The sequence below is a fragment of the Spermophilus citellus genome, assembly GCF_964194105.1.
Source record: "Spermophilus citellus genome assembly, chromosome: 10".
Taxonomy (NCBI): Eukaryota; Metazoa; Chordata; class Mammalia; order Rodentia; family Sciuridae; genus Spermophilus; species Spermophilus citellus.
The window spans coordinates 112576434-112604350 of record NC_138197.1 but is presented as its reverse complement, the minus strand read 5'-3'; the positions used below and the strand labels follow the sequence as shown (position 1 = coordinate 112604350).

The window sequence follows — 27917 nt, the reverse complement described above, 5'->3', positions numbered from 1 at the left end:
GAATATGTAAGCAGAATTACATTTTCACAGAACTTGCAAAAGTCCCAGACTCCAGTGCTATTTAATCTCCTTCCATAAACACCAGCCCTGAGCAATCCTATCTATCCTAATTAGCTGCTTGTGGTTACTACTAAATTTTTGCCCATGAGTTATTTCATAACATTATTGTTGCACAGCACACCATACTCTATAGAGTGAGAGTGCGTGGAAGGACCAAAGAATTCTTTGTAATTATGAGAAAGATGTTCTTCAACAGTTCACTAACTAATCCCCTGACCCTTTTCTTGCAGCACCCTGAGTATGATTAAAGAACCCCATTTACACCTGGCTACACCCTCAGACCCATAGACAGAGTGTTTAGCCCAGAAGCGCCCCCATCCCCAAAAGGCGGCAGAGAAGCAGCGAATGCTACTTAGTGGTGCGATCTCGGTGCCAGTACCCGGGTCTGAATTGGGGGTTCCGAACCCGGGTCGTGGGACTCGCGAAGAAGGGTTGGCAGAAAGAAGAGGGAGGGCTTGTTTTGCTGGGGGACGTGAAAAGTAGGCGCTAGCCTGTTTCGCGGTTTTTTAAGCCCCTCGGCATGCCCTGACCTGATCAAGAGGGAGTCAACTGCTCTCAGGAATGTTCCGGGAGAAGGTGGGAGATTGCTTCCCAGGGGAGGCCTGTGGGTGCTGGAGGACACCAGGGGGGTCACGCAGGGAGATGCCGGGCGCGCGCCGGGAGGGGCGCCAGGGCAGCTGGGGACCAAGGGGAGGGCGCGCGCCTGGCTGAGGCGGGCGGGACCAGACGGCCGCGGGGGTGGCTGGTCGGGGCGCGGTGGACCCCTCCCCGGCCGGCGACGCGGCGACCCGGCCGCGCGGGCTGCACCGCCCGGGCTGTCAAGCACGGGGGGCGGGCGGGAGGAAGGGGTGGAGGTGCGAGGGGAGGAGGGCTGGCACCGGAGCGCCGCGGTGTCGGTGCAATAAAAATGCATCCCATGGAACTGCCCATGGAGAAGGACGGGACCGAGGCGCGGCAACCAGAGGAGGTGGTAAAAGCCGAGGAGGACGCCCAGGAGGCGGCAGCGGCGGCAGGGACGGCCGGGAAGTGAAAGGTCTCGCAAAGTTCAGCGGCGGCTTCGGGCGCCGAGCCCCAGGCTAGCGGCGGAGAAGCCCTCAGGACCGCTCGGCCGGGCAGCGCGGCCAGGCCGGCTATGGTCCCCGCGTTCCCGCCGCCCCCGAGGTGCCCGGGCCCCGCCAGGCCGGTGCGCCAGGGTCACCCCACCGCCCGGCGCGGCCCCGGCCCCCGGCTCCGCGCCACGGGTGCCCACTGACCGAGCCTAGCGCCCCAGGAGGAGGAAGAAATAAAGAGCCCCGGGTTCTCCTGAGGACGGTTGCGGCTTCATCCCACAGCCGGGAGGTCTCGGCTCCCTCCCGCACCCGCCCAGCCCGGCTACTCCCGGCTGCTCCCGGCCATGGGGAGCTGCGCGCGGCTGCTGCTGCTCTGGGGCTGCTCCGCGGTGGCCGCAGGTGGGTGGTGACGCTGCAGGGCCCCCACCCCCCTTCCCTCGTTCCTTCTATTCCCCAGCTCGAAACTCAGGGGTGCAGGGGGCTGGGCTGGGAGCTCAGAGCTCCGCTCCTGAGGATGAAATGAGTGGCCATGTTCCGCCTCCTTTCCCCGGGGCCCCGCAGTTTCAAATACCATTGATATTTTTTGCAACCGAGATACACTTGCCCTGGGATAACCCGATATCCTGGGTGCGTCCTACTAGAGATACTGCGACCTGGGTTTCTTTCTCGATTTGGTTTGTTAAAAAACTGTTTCTCCACTTTGTGAGGGAACAAAGGACCCAGCTCGCCATCCCCCGGCACTTCATGGCCTGAGGAGTGATGAGGAACGGTGGCCCAGCGACCCTGGGCGCGCGTGGGCCGGGGCGTGTCTCTAGTTGAGAGCGATCACCAACGTCCCCGACCTAGCGCAGGTGACTAGGGAACCAGGTAGGGCCACCTGGGGCGGGGGTGAGTGCCCTCTCCCCGGGGACAGTGACTGGAACGCAGTGGGACTCCGGGTTAGGACGATAGGTGGTGATCACCCTGGTGATTGCACGGAGCTGGCTGGCCGCCCCTGGGGAATTGGTACCCTGGCCGAGGCTCTGCGGGAGGTCGGAGGCGGGTCTGCTCCCTGTCTCGGTAACTGGACAACCGGCAGAGGCGTCGTCAGATGCCCTCTCCCTCCCACTCCTGTCCTGGCTTTCTTGGACTGCCCTAGGCCACCCGTTCCCAACTCGCTGTTTCTAAATTCGGGAGCCCCTTCTGCTCCTGTCCCTCCCTCGTGCGGGTCACCTTGTTTCCAGTTAGGCATAAATGCAGCTAGCTGTGCGGGTAAAGAGGAAAGAAAGTGAGGGACCCTCAGCCATCCAGGCTTGCAGGCGAACCTCGCTTGCTCCAGAAAGAGGAGTGTAGGCTATAGAAGAGCACTGATGGATCGCACGCATCTCTTCCCTTAGCTCCTTCCACTCTCCTCCCAGAACCTCTGGGACCTGATAAAATGCAGGCTTTAGAGTCCACACCCCTAAAGCAGTCAGTCAGAGAAGCATCCCCGGTGTACTTGGAGAGTCACTTTTTTAGTAATCTCCAAGTATTTTATTCACTGATTATTATTATTTATTATCAAATCTTTTCTAGACTTATTAATGTAGGGCATTTACAAATTATTTAGCACGCCCCAGGAACTGTTAAAGGTCTGTTCTTTCTTTAATTTTTCTTGCTTATACCCCCTTATGTGCACTAACATATGCTCCTCCAACCAAAAAGTGAACTTCAACAAGATTTTCCCTTTTCAAACCATGTTATGGCAAAAACATGCAAGCATTCAAGAGGTTGTAAATAAATATCACAAGGCAAGTGTTTCAAGTAAAAAATACTTGTACAGGCAGTATATGATTTTCCCCCGAAATGCTTTACAGGTGAGTCATAGCACACCATGTGTTTGTGTGATTCTGGCCACAAGTAACTGTTGCTTTAGCTAATCAGAACAATGGCAAATAGAGCCAGGCATAGTGTACACTTTAATTTGACATTTAGAAAATAATGCCTAAGGAAGCCCTTTATTTTGGTTGCAAGACTACATGGGGCTGATGATTGTCAATCAGCTTTGAAACATCTCCATCTCCTTTTCAGCCAAAGCTGTCATTTGGCTCTCTTCAATACCACAGTGATAACAGTTCAGAAGTGCTCCCTTTTAAGCAGAAACGTTCAATTAGCCAGAATTTGGGGTTTGGTTTCTTTTTCCTTCTTTTCCTCTCTGTTTTAGCTTTTAAAATAGGTGATTTTGCTTAAAAGTATTCATAATTAAAATGACAGATGCAAATTAAAGGATTATGATTTGTAGTCTGGATGTTAATAAGTGGATAATGTTTATCATTTTAAGTAATTTTGAAACATTAAGGTCTCTTGGACCTTTGGGGGGAAGAGTGTGTTTCTTTAAGAAGGTGTTTTAGTTCACAGTCAATAGTTAAAGATGTGTTAGTGGCTGCCAGAGTGTAAACATTCTCTTGTTAAGCAAACAGGTAACTGCTATGTAACCTGTCATAGGTAGAGGCACTCAAGAGGCAGAGAACATGTAAAATAAGCTTTCCTGTCATTTGGCAGTTTGGAGGGTTTTTTTCATGGTTATATTTACTTAGTATTAGAAATGGATTTTGCACATTTGCCATCCAGTGGTTTCTGGCTTTGCCTCCCTCAGTGAAGTCCTATTGTATTATTACATGTTTATTAAATATCGCATATTGCTTTTCCTAGGGAATTTATCTTTTCATTGGCTTAAAAATATAAAGAAAGTAGAATTCTGCATTTCCTCCTAAATGCACTCCTTTTATTTAAACATTTATTTTTTAGTTATAGGTGAACACACTATCTTTTTTTATTTTTATGTGGTGCTGAGGATTCAACCCAGTGTCCCACGCATGCTAAGCAAGTACTCTAGCTCTGAGCCACAACCCCAGCCCCTAAATGCACTTTTATAATAAACATGTTAGGTAATTGCTAAGGACTCAAATTATATTTGAAAGACTAGGTGATCTTGAAAGAATGGGTTTGGGGGCTATAATTTCAGTCATGACTTTAAAAAATTATATTTCAAAAATATAGAATATTTATGACACAAAGTTCTCAAAAATATTAGGCCAATATTCTTCATCCCAGTGTTTGCATTTTCCCTCACTCTATGTGAAATTTTCTCTTATGTGAATTTTATAACTGAACATAAAAATCAAACACTTGGATACACAAATGTGTATGTGTACAGACCTATGTTCATGATCAAATCAGCCCATTAGAGAAAGTGTCAAGTTCTTTGGGGATACCTTGGCTGTGGCTGTGGAGCCAGGTAGACAGAAGAGCTTTCCTAATGACATGTGCTTTCCCCTCCTCAGGACTGAGTGGAGTAGCTGGAGCCAGTTCCCGCTGTGAAAAAGCCTGCAACCCTCGGATGGGGAATTTGGCCTTAGGGAGAAAACTCTGGGCAGACACCACCTGCGGTCAGAATGCCACTGAACTGTACTGCTTTTACAGCGAGAATGCAGATCTCACTTGCAGGCAGCCCAAATGTGACAAGTGCAATGCTGCCCACCCTCACCTGGCTCATCTGCCATCTGCCATGGCAGACTCGTCCTTCAGGTTCCCCCGCACGTGGTGGCAGTCTGCAGAGAATGTGCACAGAGAAAAGATCCAGTTAGACCTGGAAGCTGAATTCTACTTCACTCACCTAATTATGGTGTTCAAGTCCCCCAGGCCTGCAGCCATGGTGCTGGAACGGTCCCAGGACTTTGGAAAGACATGGAAGCCTTACAAGTACTTTGCCACTAACTGCTCAGCTACGTTTGGCCTGGAAGATGATGTTGTCAAGAAGGGAGCTAGCTGCACCTCTAGATACTCCAATCCCTTCCCATGCACTGGAGGAGAGGTAAGGGCACCTGTTTAACTCTACACTGTAAGTAAAGTAAGGTAGAAAAATGTTACCAGCCCACATTTTTTTTAAAGCATGAAGCTATACTTGTAGCAACATGAATGAAATTAGAATTTTTCATGAGCTTTATTTGTCATAAATTATTTCCCATCCTTGGATATGGATGTGTAGTCATTTCCAAGCAGGTTGCCCACTGGCTGTGTTTAAGACAGAATTCGAAGATTCTATTTTTTTTTTTCATTTTAAGAAAGAGTAGGCACATGCTCTGCTTTAGAGATCTAAAAGGCTAATGGTTTCTTCAGTTGGCAGAATTACATGTGTTACTGAAGGGGGAAGGAGTTACCAAGACAGCCTGTTCCTGGAGCCCACACTGGTACTTTCCTGATACTGTTAACATAAATAGGAAATAAATAAAAACAAAGCCAACAGAGGAAAAAAAAAATCTGTTGCCCAGAAGGATACTTCTGTGTGACAGTGGAGTTTTACTGTTAAGATTCCAAGAGTTCGTAGCAAACAAATGAAGATAGTTTAAGATGCAAGGTTCCTTTGGGGTTTACAGACAACATCTGTTCCAGCTTAGGGAGTTGGGTCTACCCTGGGTTCAAGACCAGCTCATTCACATTGTGCAAAACAGTCTCTTTAGCTCCTGGTCCAATTGTTGCATGGAATATTTTCTCTCTAATATGTTCCTTTCCTAAGGGGATACCTAGATGCTGCCATATATGTGAAAACATTCAGAGAAAACTGGATGAAAACAGATTAAAGAGAAGAGAGAGGATTATCATTCTAATTCTGAAACATATCATGAATATTCAGAATAAGTAAGTGGTTCTTGACTAGGGGTAATGTCACCTCCATCCATGGATATTAGGACACTTGGCAATGTCTAGAAACATTTGGGAGGGAGGACATTACTGGCTTCAAGTGGTTGGGAGCCAGGGAGGCTGCTAACAATGTGTAAGACAGCATTCCTTCCTCTACACCCAACAAAGAATTATCTACCTCAACATGTCAATAATAGGAAGGTTGAGAAAGCAGACCAGGTGTCATACACCCAGAGTACATATTACAATGGCTACAAACACCAAAGCACACATCTAGCAGCCCTTTATATAATCAGTCACAAACTTCCCAGATGGCTTTATTTAATAAAAATTTATTGAGTTCTGCTATGTGTCAGGCACTGTAGTTGGTGCTAATTCTGCCTTTGGGTTGGTGGGGCACTCTGTTTACCAGGGCCTGATGAAAAGATTGCTCTGGGAACTTCTCCCACTATTCTCCATAAGGGACTTCCAACATGTTGTCCACCTACTCGTTCTTCTGAAGGGACCACAAGAATAGGGCTTCTGGCCCCAGAACCAAGTAGGACCCAGGGCAGGCAGCACACCAATTGTGCCATTCTTCTTCAAGGTCCCTAAGGTTCCCTTAATATTGTAAGCTCCTTTACACCCTATTATGATGGATGTTTTTAAAGGTATCAGGACAGGAAAGAGATAAGTTCGACTCATTGCTTTCTTATGTGGAGAACACTTTGTGTTGAAAACAAACAAATGGCTTTAACTCTCAGATTGCTTTGGAATCGATCCATGGGCTCCTATCAGCTCCTTCCATCTCAGTGCTACTGGGTCATGTGCATCTATGAAGTAGCAAAAATACAGTTTTAGTAACCAGATGGCAGGCAACACTCCCTTAGCAAATATCACATTGAATTGATTACAGCACTTTAGCAGTTACTTAGAGGTGATTAAAGTAAGTTACTTGACCTATAGTGGCAACAAAATCTGACTTATTGTCATCAATGTTTGCATCAAATTCCAAGCAAACAGCGATTACAATTTATGTTAGTTATTTCAATGTACAGATGCTGGTTTTATCCAGTTTGTAAATTTTTTTTTAAGAGAGAGAGAGAGAGAGAGAGATTTTTTTTTTTTTTTTTTTAGTTTTCGGCGGACACAACATCTTTGTTTGTATGTGGTGCTGAGGATCGAACCCGGGCCACATGCATACCAGGCGAGCGCACTACTGCTTGAGCCACATCCCCAGCCCCTGTAAATGTTTTTAATTGCTGCTGTTAATTCAGCAGTCTTATATTTTAGGGGCAAGAAAAACATTAAGTGCAACTTAATTCCCCCTAGAGCATATTTGCAAGTCTACATTAAGTCATAGAATTTCTTCCCTTCAGAGAACAGATTTGTGAACTCATCTTTTTCAGAAAGACTTCCTCCAAGATAATTATAATTATCCTCCCCAGAAAGGACTATAACCTAACTGTCTTCTGTTATTTTAGAATATAAAGTAGTGCTGAGCTACATCATTTTGCAGTTACAACTTTATAGCGTCAATCTCTATCTTTGGAAATTCAGTTCTCAGAAAAATAAGCCAATTAATCAATTTTTTTTATTCCTTGTTTATAACAGACCTGTTTCTTCCTGCACTCTAAGTAAGACTCCTTACAACTCCTGTGGGTATTATTCTACTATTCAGGCTAACATAAGTATATCCCAGATATAATTTGTTTCCTGTGTTCATTCAAAAGTACTGTTTTGACTTTGGGCTTTGAGATCCTCTAGCTTCATGTCTGAAGAACAGATACGTCCATCAACAGAGCTAAAGCAACCAACCTTCTCAAAGAGGACTTTAAAATTATAGGCACAAAAATCCACATAGAAGAGCACTTTTTCTTTTCTTTTTTTTTCTTTCTATTTGTAGTGCTGCAGATTGAACCCAGGGACTTGTACATTTAGGCATTGCTCTACCACTAAGCTATACCCCAGCCCCAGATAATTTTTTAAACCAAAGTTAAACACGAACTCCCTAAACTGGTCAGCAGTTTCAAAGAATGGGGTGTGGTTATATCCGAAAACACATCAACTTCCCAGGAGACCAGACTGAGGCTCAAAGGTAAAGTGATTTGCCCAACAATATGCAGTGAGTTATGGGACAGAGCTAGGACTATGTCACACTATTCTGACCTGAAGGCGAATATTTGTTCCATTAAACTACATTCTCCCTCAATTATTGACCACCCCCCAGAACTGCTTTCAGGGAGAGGTATGCACATCTTCCCTTCTCTCAGTCTCACAAAGCCATTTGTTGCTATGAAAAAGAATCTGCTGAACGGTTTTCTCCTGAGAAGTAATAAACTTCGAGACATTGGTGATAGTCTAGTATAAAAGGGTCCTGTGGTTGGATTAGGCTGGGAAAAACCAACTGGTGTCTTAATCTATTTTCTTTTGCTATAACGAAATACAAGAGCCTGGGAAACTTATGAAGAATAAAAGTTTATTTGGCTCATGGTTCTGGAGGCTAGGGAGTCCAAGAGCATACCACCGACATTCAATCTGCATATCTTGGGCTGCATCCTAACAGGGTGGAGGGCATCACATGGTTAGACAGCAAACTTGCTAGCTTGGATCTCTCTTTCTCTTCTTATAAAGCTACTAACTCAGTCATCTTCACATAATTCTAATTACCTCCCGAAGTCCTCATCTCCAAATACCATCAACATATGAATCTGGGGATTAAGTTACCAACCCATGAACTTTTGGGGTATACATTCAAATCATAGCAACTGAGTTTAATGAAGTTAAATGTTTATAAATACACAAATATTCTTATGACTTACCCTGTACCCCCAAGTGAAAGAAATAGAGTGTGGAATTCCCAAACTTGTTTGGCCATGGGACCCTCTTTTTGCCAAACCCCAGTTAACTTTCAGAGCTCTAGAAAACCACAGAGCACAATGTGGAAAATTCTGTGATGGAGGCATTAAGTGCTCCCAAAGCCTTGGCATAAGGAAAAGACAGCTTGGGCTTGGCAGGGTTTTACTTCCAGACTCTGTCACTTGGGGGCTTAGTCTCCAATTTAGGTGAAGCAGTAGGTAATAATAACCTTGAAGCTAAAGATGATGGATTCATGAGGCTCTTTCAGGATGCAAAGAAGCACCCTGAGATCACCACAGGGTACAGAAAATACAGGAAATTGGGGAGATTCAGAAAACCATTTTAGGCCCCACACAGTCAGGACTTATGGAACTGGAATTTCCATTATCATTCAAAACACTGCATCTGTTCCAGGGATCAAAAGCAACTCTAAAGTGATATAGGTATCATCTTGTTGAAAGTGAGCTTCATTCACTCCCTGCTTTTATTAACTCACTATTACAAGCACTCAATCAACCTCTTCTCTAGGGTATGAGAAATATATAACATTCAAAAGGAGGACGATAAGGTCAGAGACGGCAGTGAGAGAAGTCAAGAGAGGAGGGAGTAGCTGGCCTCCAAGTAATCCTTGAACAGATAAGGATTGTTAAAGAGGATAAGGGATCTGTCAGTCTTATTTGCCTCTGCTACCCAGCACTGAGCACATGACTTGGATCACATAGGCAATCAAATGTGCAACGGAATGAAACTATGGGTGGATGATATGAAAAGCAAGGACAGAGAGGGAGAAATGAATAGGTCTAGGGCAGGGGATGAGGTTCAGAAATCCCAATTAATTGGAAAAGCTGAGTTGGTAGTAATATCAGATAAGCTATGGTTTAGGGCAGGGCAATTAGTAAGGGATCTTAAATGATGTCTATTCACCCAATCAAATAGTTTTTGAGTTATTTTTTCAGATCCCACTCCAGGTTCTAGGGATATAGCAGTAAACCGAACATAAACATCCCTGTCTTGATAAAACTTACATTCTTCATGGGGAGATATAGGAAGATAGAGAAAAAAAATGAAATATACTGTGTGCAAGATTGTGATAAATGATGAGGGGGGAATGAAACAGGGGAGGGGATGGGAATGCCAGCAGGGGATAGTTTACCATTTTAAATATATACTGAAGGATTTGTGTTTGACAGAATAGTGACATGAACTTGGAGTTCCTGCCAAGTTTTCATGAGTGAATAATATCTATAAGTAAGGGTTACATTTCTTTTAACCTATAGATATGGGGAAATTAAGTTGGATATAACTTAATATGAGATACAGTGGTCCAAATCAATTTTGCTAGTGTTTACTAATGAGCAGAAACGGTATTGCTAGTGTGTCTTAGAATAAGAGCACATGAAAAGGAATCTAAATGTCATCCATGGAAAAGAAGATTACTCATGAGTAATCTGAGGCCTAAAGAGAGTGTAAATGACTTGTCTATAGTTACTTAACTGAAGTCTTCATTTTCTGAATTCCAGCCCAGTGCTATTTCCATTAAGCATACTAAGTGGAAATATCTTTGCGCCAAGGCAATTAAGATGGAAGATACAAAAACTACATACGTTCCTTTCTTTCGCAGTCCTTACAACCTGCTGAGTAAAAGAGTAAACATCATAATTTATGGGCTGATTTATTAAATAATTTGAGAGTAGACATGATGAATACTCCAAATGTTGTATGGATAATATGCCTCTCAAGATCCAAGCATTTATTAGTCTCTGTGTTTCAGTCTGGCACAAGTATGCAGAAAATGGAAAACAACTTAATCAGGTTTATACATATGTATATATGTTAAATTATACTTAGAATTTTTAAAACTTAAAAGATAAAGAGTAGGAATGCTTTCTAAGCACCACTCTTTGGTTAACTACTCATTTTCTTTGGTTCCTGGAGTGGGGCTACAGCAACAGTTAAAAGTCACGACATGACTGGTATCTGCTTACGCCTTCCCACGTGTCTGGTAGGATGCACTGCAGCCTTCTCCTCACAGGACCCGCACTGGTTAGGGAGCAACATTAACTCCATGTTACAGAAAAAAGGAAGGGAAACAGTGATTGAGAGTAATTCAGAGTTAAATAAGCAATGAGCTTTGGGATAAGGAACTACATGGAAATTATTTATATGATTAGGCTTTATTATAACCACAAACTGCAAAAGAAAGAAAAAAAAAGAAAACCTAAATTGCTCTGGTGATGGTTTTGAGTTGTATATGCTTATAGTTTAATTGATAATTTGTGATAAAGCTGCATGTATTTTTTATAATAAAGTTAATATTTTCTTACATTAGTGAAGACAATGTGCACTTAATGATACCTGATATTGTTTAAAATAAGCTACATGATAATGAATGTGCAGTTCTTTAGAAACATTTAGCATGCTTTTTGATTGGTTTGTATTCTGAGGGAAGAGGAATTAATACTTTTCATCAAGCCAGTAACTGCTTTAAGTAGTTTTCTAAGTTAGCTATATCAATGTATCATCTTGAAACATAGTCTCAGATATAATTTTGTTGAATTTACTTGAAAATTTCCTTTTGTTGAATTTACTTGCTATTTCCTTTCTTTAGGGATGGGGCTTAAGATTTATAGCAGCCTATTTCCAAAAAGAAAAAAAATGCCTTTAGTTTAAATAAAACCCATGTGGCTATTAGTTAAGATTATTTAAAGAACGTACATAAAAAAATGAGAACAAACCCAGATGCCCAATCAATAAACAGCTTGGTTTATTGATTTCAAAGGGTGGATCTTTCCACCAACAAAATAATTTCCTTGCTAGCTATTTTGAAAAATGTCTTTTTAGCATTTATTTGCTTTGCATTTTGGTCTGTTTGATGCTTTTACTTTGCCAATATTTGGTTAAAATAATCTGGAAACTTTAGGAAATTAGGTGATAAAATGTTGAATTATTGTAATGACTCATTGAAAAACTAAAGCCTGACGATGAAGAACAGATGAGGAGAGGGCACTTGGAAGTCAGGTCTATATGGGCATATGAGGCAGCTCCAAGGAATGGAGAACCCCAGAAACCAGGATAGGGGTTCTAAGGATGAGGCTCTGGAAGATGAGGAGGATGAATCAGGTCAGATGATGTGGAAGTGATTGCCTGTGGTCAGTGATCTTAAGTGTCTGAAAATTCAGGGAGGATGATCTCTCTCTACTCTGTACACCATGCAGCTCACACATAGCTATTCTGCCATGTCTCCTATGTCTTCTGCTCCCACACTGTTCACTCCTTGAGGGACACTGTCCTCCTTGAATTTGCTCTGTGGCTTCCAGCCCCCCCCCCCCCCCGCACAACTTCTGTACCCAGTACAGATCCCTATAAGGAGTAAGTATCCTAAATACATTTGTTGAATTATATGAAAGTAACTATAAAATAATAATGCTGTTTATTAACTGTATTGAATGTTACTCTACTAAGTACTGATCCTTAAGTGTGAGCTGCCTTTTAGATATTCAATGGGAGATACTGAGGAGACAGTTCGATCTGTAAGGTTAGAGTCCAGAGAAGTCTGGACCAAGTACATAAATTTGGGAGTCATCAGTGTAGAGATGTTATTTAAAGCTATGAAACTGGATGAGATCATGCAAGGAGTGGGTGTGGATAGAAAAGAGGAAGGTCTGAAAACTGAGCCCAGAGGGGATTAAACTTTGTCCATTGAGGCTGCCATTTCTGAAAAACACTTTTGAAAATCCCAAGGCATATACAAAAACCAGTCTTATTAATTCATGGGTCCAACTGTTACTTAACTAAGCAACATATTGTGAATTGGATACCATTAAATTACCACAGTCAGAATGGTGGGGGTAAATTCTAAAATGACAAGTGAGAGAGAAGTTGGGAGGAGCAACCTTAGGTTTTCAAAAGAGGAAGCAAAACCAGCCAAGAGAATGGAAACCATTACTTGATAACCAATGAGGATAGAAAAGGGAAGGAGAATCATAGTTAGAATGCTAGATTGGAGGAAGAAGTCTTTGAAAACACCATGCTGAAAGAGGAATGCTAATTTCAGGGACCTGCAGCTGTCAAGGGTCTCATATTGTATTCCATCTTGATTCATCCAAATTTTCGTCCTTCTTTTGACTCTCAAAATTCCAGTCACAGGAGCAGATTTTTGGAATGTTCCTGGGCCATCACTGTTTGGGAAATTAAGTTAAAACAGCATTGTACACATTTTTCTGCTTAATGTGTTGTAAAATTTGATTTGCAGAATGTGATGTTGAAGGGCATCTACCTAAGGCATAGGGACTAGACAGTTAATCCTATTTAAGTAGAAGTGTTTACATTTTCAGAATTTCAATTCACATGCAGATTTTAAAAAACAACTTTATGAATGTTTAAATTAATGTTGAATATATTGATGTTGAATTGCCCTGTTAAGGAGAACAGAAAACCAACACTTAAAGCTTTCTTTAGAATGTGCCAGTTTCTATGCTGGGCATTTTGCATGCATCTCATTTTATCTCTAGGACACAAATTCTTTTCCTGGATGATTTCTCTCGCTAATGAGCAAAAAAGCAAAACATCACTCTTCTTCCTATATCCTGTTTCTCTCTTGCTCACTTTCCTGCAACTGGCAGAAGAGCAGAAGTCTTCTCAGGCCTGGACAATGTTTGCTGATGTTGCTTTATATCTCATAATCACAGATCCTAAGACAAAAAAGTAATTATGAAAAATATTCAAATGCTTTCTACATGACATCATGTTCATTTGTGCTAACATTGTGTCTCTTGGCTGCTACTGAAAAAAAGGCTTCTCTGTTTTAAAATGAATTGAAAAGAGAAAATGTGATCACTCTCTTGTACTGCTTAGTCTACTTTATTGATTCCTACGTTTCTCTCATATTTTATATCCCCTCACCCCACTTCTACCTCCAAATAATAACTAAAGGTAGGGCTGTGGTTCAGTGGTAGAGCACACCCTGGATTCAGTCCCCAGCACTAATAAATAAATACGAAAAGCAAAGCTAAAGGTAAATGACGGACACCTCAAACCAGGGCTACATCGGAAGAGATAGGCATTGCTCTCCATAACCCTCTCCTTTTTTTTTTTTCCTTCCTAACACACCCACGGTGTGCAAAACTCACCCTTTTGTAACAACAGTTCTTTCTGTAATGACTATCAAACTTCAGAAGAAAATCCAGCCACTGGAAGGTCCTTCCCGAGGAAAGGGGTTGTAATGCAAAGATATAGTTTTGCAAAGACAAAACACAGGTGAGCCAGGTGCAGTGGTGCATGCCTGTAATCCCAGCGGCTCAGTGGCCGAGTACCCCTGAGTTCATCATCCCATGTGCTCTATTAATTCCTGGTTTTTACTTCTAGCCATTTTTCTTTCTGGTTTTCGCTTCTAGTTATGTCACAGTAGACTACTGATTTTCTCTTCTCAGCTCCTATTTATCTGCCTCTGTTTGTCTACTAAACCTGGCCCCTTGGTTTTCTCTCTAGAATCTTCCAACAGTTCTTTCAATTCCATTGGCGCCCTTGCTCCTTTAGTTGGACAGTGGAACTCTTTGGGGGGAAATAACACAATTGTACTAAGAGATTCCTCTACAAGTCTATGTTTTCCCACTGTAAATTTGGCCCTCAAACTTCCCACAGAAATCCTTTTTTCCTCAGCCCTTTCCTGCAATGATCCTTTTCCATGTTTTCCTCCTCTAAGACCCTTCTCAGTCCCTACTCACTCTCAGCTAAAGAACTCGCCTACCTCACAGAAGAAATAAAACCTGTAAAAAACCGCATCACTATCCAACACAGAGAGGCCCGTCAAGAAGAAAAACTGTTATTCTCAATTCTTTTTTTTTTAAGAGAGAGAGAATTTTAATATTTTTTATTTTTTGGCGGACACAACATCTTTGTTTGTATGTGGTGCTGAGGATCGAACCCGGGCGGCACGCATGCCAGGCGAGCGTGCTACCACTTGAGCCACATCCCCAGCCCAATTCCCAATTTCTTTCTCTCCTCCAACTAGCTTCTAATATTCAGCAGGTCTTAACCCACTCTGCTTCTCAAGTGTCTCTTGAGTGTCTGGGCTTCTACCCTAGTGCAGGCCAGCCTTTCATTTCATCTGAACACGGGATTACAATGTGTCCTGTGTCTTCTCTCTGTTCTGTTTTACTCACTCTCAGTCTGTTCTCTACATTGCACTTGGATCTTTTTAGATGCAAAATGTCACTTCCTGGAGGAGAATTAGTCCCTTACTAAGTCCCCCCTGGTTCATCTCTCACCATTGTCTCCTAGGTTCTAGTTTCCAGCTATGTCTGTGGAATTACTGATATCACTCCAAGGTGCCAAGCTCTCTCTCACCCTCTGACTCGTGGTTCCTTGGCTTGAGAGACTCTTCTCTTCCAATCCCTTCTCCCAAGTTCTTTGACTTAGCTAAGGTATGACTCAAATATTTTTTGGATGGATGAATGGATGGATGTTTGGGTGGATAGATGGATGGATAAATGACTAGATGATTCCTATTCATCCTTGGGACCTCTGCTTAAACTTCACCTCTTACCAAAATTATGAGTTAGGCGAACCATGCATGTGCATCACATATGTGCACCCATAGTACCCTATGTTCACCTCTATCATAGCATTTATCCCCTCTTTAGTGAGCTCCTTAAGGAGGTGCAGACCACACCTTGAGAAAAACGATCTTGGCTTCTAACATGCTATGTGACATACTAAATAGAAGGAATCAAATAAATGCACTCTGAGGCATCACCATTGTTATTATTATTATTGATGACAACTTTTCATTGCTTTTTTTGTGATTTAAAGCACTTTTATGGCAGAGTATCAGATATTCAGTCACAACAAATAGTATGCTGGAGAGACAGTCTGTCAAGTGTCTCATAAACCAGAATGACAGATTCTTAGGCAGACAATTGATGCATATAATGACATCATGAATCCCATCCTCTGCAAACCAAAAGCACAGGCTCTATCCCTAATCTGAGAGGCCTGGCTCAAAGGGCTGCTGTTTGGATGAAAGGCACGAATCTTTCATCACCTCTTTGAAAACAGTATAAGGAGCATATAAAGATTCACTCAGGGATTCACTTAATTTTTCATCAATATCATGGAGTGATTGGGAAGGGTGCTTTGTACAGTACTTCTGCAGGGTTGCAAGTCCTGCTCCTTGCCATGGTGCTGCATTGGCTATAAGAGTGGTTGTTTTGTGATTCTGAAAAACAATTGCCTATGACCCTATCTCTCGACAGAATTGTGCTGCTATTTGATTCTCTCAGATAAACTGCCAAGCCTGTTACTCTCTCTCCTAAAGAATTGCTATTTCAAGTAAGCCAAATCTAACTTGCTTTTCTAGAGTTTGGAGGAGAAACTAGTTGTGGAGAAACTTTCTTAGGAGAAGGAGGTTTATATCATTTTCTTTGCCAAAATATGCAACAATATTTTTTTTGCAAAAAAAAAAATTTCTAAGCTATGTCTTTTCCCTATTACCTGCATTCCATTACAGTATATTCCTATTTTTAAGGAGTTCACAGTCTGATTGGGACTTTTAAAATCGCTGTCTCTTAAAGGATGGATTACACTTAAAAATTGGAGAAGGGAATTCCAAGGAAAGTGCACATGAATAAGGAAGGTCAAGCTTCAGAATGGTTGGGGAGTGTGGTGTGGTGGGTGTTGTGGAAGAGAGAGGCACAGGAGATGAGCTGACCCTGGAGGCTCAAGGTCTGTGGGAAGTGGAGATCCATCAACAGTTCTTTTGAGTGGGGATAACAAAATGGTAGGGGTCAGTGTGAAATATCCTTGGGCAAAACTTATGAGATAATAATGGTATAAATTTATCTTTTCAAAAATCAGCTGTACTACCACTAGAGAGGTGTGACTTATTAAGTGGTCATGAGAAAATAACCTGAGGGTAGTATTGACTGATTGCAATATGGGTCAACAATACATCATGACTGCCAAAAAAGCTAATGCACAACATTAGCCAAACAATGTTCTAAACAAAGGAGAAAATAGTCCTCCTGTCCTCTGTTTCATTCAATGCATTGCTAGAATATTATGCTCAGGTCAAGATATTCCTATTTGGAGAAAGCTGAGCAGAATTGGTGAGATCAATTAGGAGCCTTGTTATATAATGAACAATTAACTTGAGATATTTTGCCTATGAGAGAGGATTTATGGATGTTCAGGAATTGCTAGCATTCTTTAGATGTTTGAAGAGGGATTAAATGGACTCTGATGCTTTTCAGAAGGTAAGAGTATGAGCATAGAAAGACTTTCTTAAAATCTGGATGTGTCCAAAGACAAGTGAACTCTCTCCATTTTCTTGTTCCATGAAATGTTTCAGCAAAGGCCAAATGATCCACAGTGAGAAATGTTATAGAAAGAATCATGTGCTGAATCAGGTTTGTCTCAGGACCTTTCATGTCCCATTCAACTCTGAATGCATACAATCTGACTTAAGAAAATCCTTTACATCCAGCTATTCCAATAGCTGAGAGCTGTGTTAGGTACTGCAGAGCCAGGTCAGTTAGTCTTTCTGCTAGCCAAGCAGGCACCCTCAGATGTGGGGTAACTACATAGGGGAGATCATATTTCTTGCTATTTTGCAAAAGGAGCTTCTCTTCTTCATGAACAAACATAAGGAAGTCCCTTAAGTGCCCCACCTACCAGGTCCCTACTCTCCAAATCTCTACTTTGTATTCATAGATGACATTTTATCCATATTTTGTAATATTGCCAGATGCCATGTGGCAGTATGAGGATGGGAGTTGGACTTCTGGTCCATCTAGTTTCTGGCAGTTCTGGCTCTTACATGAGTTCTCCACATCCATTACAGCTGCTCAGTTCCAGCTCGAACTTGAACCTCAATGCAGCCTAAGTGGCTGGCTTTTTATTCTAGAAACATTAGGATCTTCATTTTTAAATTGAGTCATTGTGAGAAAGACTAAGATAAGGCACATATTTTTAAAATATATTTTGTATTTTTTAGTTATAGATAAACACAATATCTTTTATTTTGTTTACTTATTTTTATGTGGTGCTGAAGATCAAACCCAGTGCCTCACATGCGCGAGGCATGCACTCTGCCACTGAGTCACAACCCCAGCCCAGATAAGGCACATATTTTATAAATGCAAAGTGCCATGTAAGTGCTAATTAATATTGTAATTCTATTATGTTATTAATGAAGATGACATTTGGGGCTAGTTCATGTATTCATCCAGTAAATATGTGGGGGCTATCTATGTGTCTACCACTGTACCAGGCTCTGGCGATATAACAGTAAATGAAATAGACCTAAAATGCATTCTAAAGCTCACACAGTTGGCCCACAGTACATTTTTGGAACATGAAACAGTTGTAAGTTAGACACTTCTTGTACTAACTTTGGTTGTCTGTCCATGTTTCTAAGAGCACCAAAGAGCTACCTTTTTTATTTAGCCTTTTCAGACACAGATTTAGTTAGAGAACAGCATCAATCTAAGTCAATAATATTATATAAAAAATTACATAGTTTTTGGGGCTTGGGTTGTGGCTCAGCAGTAGAGCGCTCGCCTAGCACGCCCGAGGCCTTGGGTTCAATCCTCAGCACCACATAAAAATAAATAAATAAAGGTATTGTGTCCAACTACAACTAAAAAATAGTTTAAAAATTACATAGTTTGTATTAAAGCAGTGGACAAGCCATCTTAGGCAGTAACAGATTTAGAGAAAAATGAAAAAAATCAGATGTAAAACGACAATACATGTCTCTACAATCCCTATTTAGGTCAACCTATCTATTGTGACTTTACAGATTCTTTTGATATTATATTATGAATGCCAAGTACAAGATAAGGAACTAAGCTTCTAAAGATATTCTTAGATGGCAGTGTTACCCTAAGATAAAAGTATGAGCTTAAAGTAAAATGTCTTATCAAAACTGAAAGAAATGTATCCACCTACATCTTGTTGGTATTTCAGATTCATGAAGGAATTTCCAAGTGATTCTATTAAGAGGCTGTTCTGTAGTGAACTTGGAGAGAGCAAGGGAGTTAGGTGCTGGGCCCTCCTTTGGGTTCCCTATCTGGACTCGCCTTGTTCTTTTGTTAAGTGTAGATACTCTGTGGTTTGTCATTAAGATTTATGGACTTTTAAAATAAAATGCTTTTCAAAATCTCTCTTAAGGCCCTGTTCAAATTAGTCAGGGATTTATAACATGTTTAAAAGATTATCAATTTGAAATACTGTAACCAGAACTCACACACCTGTTTTCCAAGAACTTTATAAAACACACACCAGGCACAGGTGGAAGGAGTTCAGTGAAGAATTATTTCTGCTTCTTTTTAGTTCTCCTCCTCCTTTACAAGCCAACTTCATAAAGAATTTAGTTACTTAGAGACAGCCTGGCAGGTGCTGTGAGGATAGCCTATGGAGCAGGCCCTGGCTACAGGTTGCTATGTTACACGTGGATCTGGCCCCTGGTGCTGTCATCCCCAGAGTCCATTTTAGTCTCCTGGTCAGCTTCCAGTCAGTCACCTTCATCACTTCATCTGAGTAGGAGACAGGGAACTGATTCTGTAACTACTAGATATTTAGACTACTGCTGCCTTCCCACACCTCCACCCATTACCTCAGTCTCATTGGCCAGTCTGCCTGTCCATTTAGTTGGCATGTGACTAGAGCTATTATTTTCTCATGATCTAAATAACACAGTGACAGATGATATGGAAATATGTAGAGGATATCATTACACTTTAATTCAGATGTAGAAGTGAATCTTTCCTCCCTTCCTAGCCTCCCAAGATAATGGCATTGGAGCTTCAGTCTTCCAGCCGTGTCTTACCAGGACTGGAAGTAATTGCCCAAGAGGCTACATAAACCAGTGCATCTAAAAACAACACATTTTTCCCCCCTCACGCCACTATCTCCAATAAGTCAGCTCCATTTCTTCCCAAATAGCTTCCCAAATATTGAGAGTCTTTAAAAAATCGGAATATATTTCTTAGGCTATCAAAAAACCTTTGACATTCAAGCAGATTAAAAAGAATAAAATTGGGGCTGGGGTTGTGGATCAGTGGTAGTGCTCATCTTGCATGGGTGAGGCACTGGGTTTGATCCTCAGCTCCACATAAAAATAAATAAATAAAATAAAGGTATTGTGTCCATCTAAAACTAAAATTTGTTTTTAAAAGAATAAAATTGGAAAAAAGAAGCATTCAGAAATGTTTTACATCAAAAAGGAAACAATAGCTAGAAAATATTGTCATCAGTAGCTTATGCATTTAAATAAAGTAGAGGACATTTGCCTCTCAGCCAGAATGGTAATGGTCAAGAAACCATGGGATATGAGACACGTTAGTAAAAGTTAAGTTGATGACTGCCTTTAAATACTTGAAGGACTTCCATATTGAAGACAAAATAGAATTATTCTGTAGAGCTCCAAGGCCAGTGTTAGAAGTCATAGGGGACAGAGCCTAGCTTTATGCCAAAGAACTCTTTTGATAATTAGAACTACCTAGAAATTAATCATGCTGCTTGATGGAGGTTTAGGATCTTGTGGAACACAGATAGGACTCAGCTACTATAGAGAAACTTCTTGCACTCAGAACTTTGGGTTAAATAGACTTATGTTCTCTTTTGGTTCCAAAAGATATTTTGTGTTGTGTCTCATACCACTTTTGATAGAACTTAATTTTCAAGAATTAGGGGAAAACTTAAATCTCTTTATCTATAACTGATTTTTGTTACTCAGTTTTGTATCTACAGTACTCAGCATGGTGACTCCCAAAAAGTAGTTCTTCAATTAAATGATGGTTGAATTAATAAATTATTCCTCTATTTTTTTAAACTTTATTTTATTTATTTATTTTTATGTGGTGCTGAGGATTGAACCCAGAGCCTTGCACGTGCGGGGTGAGCGCTCTACCACTGAGCCATAACACCAGCCCCAAATTATTCCTCTATTAAAAGGCTTAATAACACATAGACCTAGGATTTTTATCTTATTTGATCATGGTTTTGCTATCATTTGAAAATAAACATGGCTCTAATGATGGGAGACATAATCAGAATTTATACTAAGTGCAATCTATTCAGGTTTGAAGTATCTTTTTTATAATCAAAATGTGTTAGAAACATTTTTATTTATTATTTTGTTCTCTCTCTCTCTCTCTCTCTCTCTCTCTCTCTCTCTCTGTGTGTGTGTGTGTGTGTGTGTGTGTGTGTGTGTGTGTGTGGTGCTGGGAAATCAAACCCAGGGCCTCACACTTGTTAAACCTATGCTCTACCATTGAGCTACATCCCCAGCCCAAGAAAGAAATATTTTTAGAGGCAAAAATAATTAAATTTGTTGGCCAGTTTTTCTTGTGAATCTAGAATTTCTGTCATGAGCTTTCTTATCCAGTAATCCCAATGGCTTCTTAGCAGAAGACAATGTAGACTAATTTTATAGTATTTACTGTTTTCTATATTTATGAATCATATGAATTAGATCTATTAGACCTTTTTCAGTCAAACTGATTGTACTTCATGCATGTAGGGCAAAGTAGAGAAAATAATACCTGTGTTTTACTTTTAAAAGACTGATTGCTGGTCTTTAGTTCTATTAGTTTTTCCTCCTAATTCAGCTTTCAGTTCTCTTCCTTAATTCAACTCTTGAAACTAATCCTCATACTTCAGACTGGAACTTAATGGTAAAAGATATGCGAGATTAATCTCCACTGGGAAAACTTTTCATAGTGGTAATTAATACTTCTCCTCAAGGTTTCCTACATATAAAGGACAAAGTGGCCCTATCCTACCTACCACTACAGTAACAGCAAATATTTGTCTGTGGCTTAGGGCAAGTTGGGAGGTCCCTTTGAAAACTGTTTGTTTGGTAGCCAGGATCTCCCCACCGGGTAACAGTGTTTAAAAGCTTGATCTTTTTTTTTTTTTTTTAAACCCTTAATCAGGACTTTTGGTTGCTGCTGATAAAGTCTCTTGAATGAAAAGTTGAAAGCACATTCTACTGTAAGTTTGCATTATGGAAATTCCCCAAAGACAAACAAATATTTAATAAGAAAGTTAGTTTTAATGTCAAAATATATTTGACAACTATATATGGCACTCTGGTAAAATGTTAATTTTTAAATTTCATATTTATTTACTTATTTACACATAATTATATATGACATATACATTAAATTATTTATGTGGATGAATGTGTGTGTGTGTGTGTGTGTGTGTGTGTGTGTATCTCACTGGGTCCTCAGAAAGCCTTAGTAGTGGGGTAAGTTAGTCCTAGAATAAAGGATACATTGAATTCATACTAAAACAAATGTAAAACAATCCCCCAAAAGACTAAACTGATCCCAAGTAAATTAATTGCATGTCAGAACAAAGTCTAAGCCTTGTAAGAGAAATACATCAAAATCCAGCAAGCAACATAAAATTTGCAGTATCTAATGTCCATTCAAAAATCACCAGGTGGGCTGGGATTGTGGCTCAGCGATAGAGCGCTCACCTAGCATGTGTAGGGCCCTGGGTTCAATCCTCAGCACCACATAAAAATGAATGAATGGGATAAAGATATTGTGCCCAACTACAACTAAAAACTAAATATGTTTTTTAAAAAAACCCACCAGGTATGAAAATATGACTCCTACACAGCAGAAAATTCAGTTAATAAAAATGTATCTATGAATGACACAGCTGGCAATGCTGGCTGACAAAGGCTCTGGGCAGCTATTAGAAATATCCCATATATTTCAGAAAACATGAACATGTTGAAAGAGAAATGGAATATATGAAAAAGATCAAGAAAAAAACTTCTAAGTATGAAAAACTCAATTTATGAAGTGAAAAGTATACTACAAGAGATTAACAGCAGATTAGATAGTGCAGAAGAAAAGCTGGTGAACTTGAAGGCCTAACAATTAGAAATTATAAATTGGTGAAGCACAGGAGAAAAAAGGATTAAGTAGAAAGAATTATCAGTGAACAGTGGACAGTAGTAAATGTTCTAACATTAATATAACTGGAGTCTAAAAGAAGAAGCAGAGGACAAAAAATATTTGAATAAAAGGAAAAAATGTTCCAAACTGGATTAAACTATGAATCCACAGATCTAAGAAGCTAAATAAACCTCAAGCAAAATAAACATGAAGAAAGCACACCAGATTAGACATCCATATGTGAGATTAAAAAAAAAAGAACCTTAACAGTTAGTTCACACCCTATAGAAAAATTCACCTAAAATGGACTTTAGACCTAAACATTTGAGCTAAAATCTATAAAACTTCTAGGAGAAAATACGAACTTTAAATTAAGCAAAAATCTCATACATGGGACACAAAAAACACAAAACAAATTGAACTTCATAAAAATGTTTAAAGTTTGCTTTTAAAACACTGTGAAGATAATAAAAAACAAGCCTCAAACTGGGAAAAATATTTGTGAATCATAGATCTGAATATATATCTATATATCATAAAAAACTCAATAGGAAGTAAAAAGAATAAAAAATGGACAAAATATTTGAGTAGATATATCACCAAGAAAATGTATGTCAAACACGTGAAAAGATGCTCAATACCATTAGTCAACAGGAAAATGCAAATTAAAATTACAATGAGATACTGTTCATATTCACTATATAAAGGCTAAGATTAAGAAGACTGATGAAATGCCAAAGGTTGGAGAGGATGGGTAGCAACTAAAACTATCATCATGTATTACTAGTAGAAATACAAGAGTACACCTTTAGACAAAAGCTTGTAGCTCCTTATAAATATATACTTAGCTTGGGCATGGTGGTGCATTCTTATAATTTCAGCAACTTGGGAGGATGGTAACTTCCAGGCCAGCCTGAGCAACTTAGCAAGGCCCTAAGCAACTTAGGGAGATGCTGTCTGAAAACAAAAACTAAAAAAGGGCTGGGTATGTGGTTCAGCGGTAAAGCACCCCTGGTTTCAATCCCTAACAACAAAAATTAAATAAACACAAATTTACCATACCTGGTAATTCCTTTCCCAAGTACCCATGAAAAGAGAGAAATTATGTTCTCATAATGACTCTATGTGAATGTTCATAGAACTTTTATTCATAATAGCCCAAATCTGTAAACACCCCAACTGTCTCCCAATTGAAGGATGAAAAAACAAACTGCCAAAGTTCTTCAATCACTTCTTTCTTGCTTTCATTTCCTCGTTCCATGTTCTTTCCTGCAATCTTTACAAACTGTCCCTTATTCTCTCTAAGCTCTCAGAAGTATTCTGCTATCCAGCCAAACTCAGCAAGCTTCTCACAGTCTTCTTTCCTGTCTTCGGAACTGCACTTGCTGTTGTTAATTGTATGTTCTTTCTTCGTGCTCTCACTTCTTTGGGCTTCTATGATAATAAATTTTCATTAATTTCCTACAAGGCTCACTGATCCTTGTTTATATTTTTTTTCTGGCTCTTCTCCCTTCTGATCTCTAACCATGGAGGTGCCCACAGCTTATTCTTTACCTCTGAGCCTATTCTGACACTCATGTCTCTGTCCTCACTTGTGGCTGCTCTTCCCCTTACCACTCTCTCTCCAGCTCCCGGGCTCAGCTCTTCCCTCTGCCACACATTTCTCCTGAAGGGAATTATGATCATTTCACTCTCCTGATCACCTACTCCATACCTTCAAGTATTCTGTAACCAAACAAAATAGATTGTAATAGAACAATAGAACTTAACTTGAACTCCAACAACCGGAAGCCCAGCCTCTTACAAGTTAGATGACCTTGAACAAGTTAGTTAGCATTTTCCTAGTTCCTCTGCCTGAAAGATGGGAATGAATAATACCACAGCATAGATTTATTGTAATGATGAAATGAGATCAATAAAAATTAAAGCACTTTGTACAATGTAAATCGTTATAAAAGCATGACTATGAGTTTTCAACAGCTCTGTGTTTACTGTATGTGCCAAAGCATTGGCTGTACACTGGCGGGTAAGCAGACAAGGTCCCCTGCACTCATGAGCTCATAGTTGAGAGAGAAATACAAGCACTTAAACAAATTAAAAAATAGACATAGTAAATTCTAAGTCTGGAAGAAATGACAGGTGCTTCAAGTAGTACATAGGGAGATTTCTTACCTAAACTTGTGGTGAAAAGGGATGGCAAAAACAAAACAAAACAAAACAAAACAAAACTTCCTGAATAAAGTGACACAACCAGAGATATTGAAGATCCAAAGTGAGGTAGGGATTCCTAACTGTGTGCCAAGCATGCTGCTAAGAACAAAAAGGTGTGCCCATAATCCCAGCAGCTCGGGAGGCTGAGGCAGGAGAATTGCAAGTTCAAAGCCAGCCTCAGAAACTTAGAGAGGTCCTAAACAACTCAGTGAGACCCTGTCTCTAAATAAAATACAAAACAGGGCTGGGGATGTGGCTCAGCAGTTAAGAGCCTCTGAGTTCTCAAGTATAAGACAACAACAGCAACAACAAAAAACACAGAGGTGACCTGTACTCTGGGACATTACCCAGGTAGACAGTTGGCATCTGAGAAGCCTTTCAATGAATCCCAGCAACTGGGCTGCATTCACCAGTTGGGCTGTGACCCAATGAAGGGACAGCCACAAGAACAAGGCAGGTGTCCAGGTAGAGGCTACACACCAATCAATTTTATTTATAAAAGCAGTGATTTTTCAAGGCATTTCTACATCTGATACCTTTTCAAAAATTCTTCACTGCATCATCATATGCTCCAAACAAGAGCAGGCATCAGTACTTTCACCATTGGGTACATTTGATGCTCCCCAGTATTAGGATGACAAGTAGAAGTGAGATAAATCAAATATTATATTTTCCTTAATCCCACATTTTAAATTGGACTTTAGTCCAGGAATGGCTAGTTCCAAAAATATAGAGTGGGAAAAATCATTAGATTGAGAGTAAAGAAACTGGGTTCTGGACTTAGCTCTGTCACTAACTTGTTGGTTGACCTTTAGCAAGCCACTTTAGGCACTCAGAGCCTCAGTTTCCTCTAGCTGGACTGGATCATGATTGTTGAATACTTTTCTGACATTCAAATCCTTCAACACTAAGTGCTGAGGGCAAAGGAAAAATTAGGATTCCATGTGTATTAGGGAAATTTTATAATGTATTTTTAGCCTTGATCTTTATTTCTATTTTGGTCTTAGGTTGTTTCTCATTCTCCTTGCGGTTCTGTCATTCCCTTTCCCCTTGAAGATAGTTGAGAAGAAGTCTTTTCATCACTTTAAAACTGTAAATATGCCCTTGAAACATGCAAAGAGGCTTTTGTGTACTTACAACTGAGGTTATTATCGTACAAGTAAGTCACTCCAGTGCACTGCATTCCTCAGCCTGCTCCATTGAGAGCTTTATTGGGTTATATTGTCCTAGCTCAGAAGATAAGACTCTCCCACTTTAAAAGGTGGACTATCTGATGAAGCAGAGTACCTAATGCTCCAGAGTGTAAGCAAAAGGATTTAGGTGCTGCCCGAAATACAGACACACTTCTCTAAGACAAGGAGGTGCTTTACTTAAAGTGGCACAGTCAAGGACAAATGTTCTAAAATTAAACCAACCAGCTGCTCCACTGCAGACGCCCACGTGTCATTGATGCTGTCTTCTATTTGTCCAGCCTTCTCTTTCCATGGAACCAGAACTCCCACTTGTTGCAATGCTTTAAAAGCCTGAAGTTTCTCATACTTTCCAAAAGGCCACCTGCCATGAAAGCAGAAGCCTGCCATAGACAGTATTAGGGACCCTGTCTTCGTCTCTGAGATTTTAAACTCAGATGCTCCCAACTTCAACTTCATTGATGCCAACAAACTGGCTTCATAAGGGAACTGAAGTCTAACCTTCCCTGTTAAAGCAAGGTGACAATACAAAAAGTGGAGAGTGTTAGTCCCATACATTTTAGAAACCTAAAAAGTATAAGTCTTTAGGTAGCTTGATAAACATTTGAATGGAGACGAGTTTTTTTAATCTGCTTTCATGCTTAGATTTTTAGTATATTCTTTTTTTAATTTGTTCTGATTAGTTACACGTGACAGAAGAATACATGTCATTTCATTGTACACAAATGGAGCACAACTTCCCATTTCTCTGGTTGTCCATGATGTAGCGTCACACCGTATGTGCAGTCATACACGTACCTAGGGTAATGATGTCATCTCATTTCACCATCTTTGCTGCCTCCATGCCCCCTCACTTTTCCTCCCTCCCCTTTGCCCAATCAAAGTTCCTCCATTTTCCCCATCACCCCCATCATGGATCAGCATCCACTTATCAGAGAGAACATTTGGCTTTTGGATATTATTTATATTTTTTTCACTTTTTTTCTTTTTATTTTTTTAATTTGTTTTAATTAGTTATACATGACAGTAGAATGCATTTATGCACTTTAACATTTTATACATAAATGGGGAACACATACTTTTATTTTTTTATTTGTTCTAATAGTTATACATGACAGCAGAATGCTCTTTGATTCATTATACACTAATGGAGCACAATTTTTTATTTCTCTGGTTGTACCCAAAGTAGGGTCCCACGATTCGTGCAATCATACATGTACCTAGGGTAATGATGTCCGTCTCATTTCACCATCTTTCCTACCTCCATACCCCCTCCCCCTTCACCCCTGCCCCATGCAAAGTTCCTCCATTCATCCCATTCCCCCCACCCCCCATTATGGATTAGCATCCACTTATCAGAGAACACATTCAGCCTTTGGTTTTTTTGAGATTGGCTTACTTCACTTAGCATGATATTCTCTAACTCCATCCATAATTTTATTCTCAATTGTGCTGAGTAATACTCCATTATATATACCACATTATATATACCACAGATTCTTTATCTATTCATCTACTGAAGGGCATCCGGGCTGGTTCCACAGTTTGGCTATTGTGATTTGTGCTGCTATGAACATTGATGTGGCTGTGTCTCTGTAGTGTGCTGTTTTTAAGTCCTTTGGGTATAGGTCAAAGAGTAGGATAGCTGGGTCAAATGGTGGTTCCATTCCACATTTTCTAAGGAATCTCCAAACCACTTCCCAGATTATTCTTAAACTAACAATAATCCTAACAGTTATTGATGTATAGTAATATAAGATTGAAATAAATTAACCAGATGCTGTTTGTAAACAAATACATGGAACAAATGATGACATTATAATATAATTGGAAATGTTTTTCATTAAAGATGCTATCCTCAATAGGCTTATATGGAGTGGGGAAAAGCATGACTATTTTTCTTACATAGAAATAGTTTTTCTATAGAAGTAACTTGACTTTTTATTAGCTTATATTAGGCAAAACTTCCAAAGATTCTTTCCTAAATGTTT

General features: G+C 40.2%; 1 protein-coding gene across 2 annotated transcripts in view; it reads left to right on the top strand.

Moving 5' to 3' along the window:
- Nucleotides 1-770: 770 nt before the first annotated feature.
- Nucleotides 771-27917, top strand: part of NTN4 (netrin 4) — a 106828-nt gene continuing 79681 nt past the window's right edge. For both annotated transcript variants that reach the window (XM_081310315.1, XM_081310314.1), the window contains exons 1-2: nt 771-1508; nt 4412-4941. In XM_081310315.1, coding sequence (XP_081166441.1) covers nt 1454-1508; nt 4412-4941 — 585 coding nt within the window. In that variant the 5' untranslated portion in view covers nt 771-1453. The remainder of the gene's footprint in view (nt 1509-4411; nt 4942-27917) is intronic.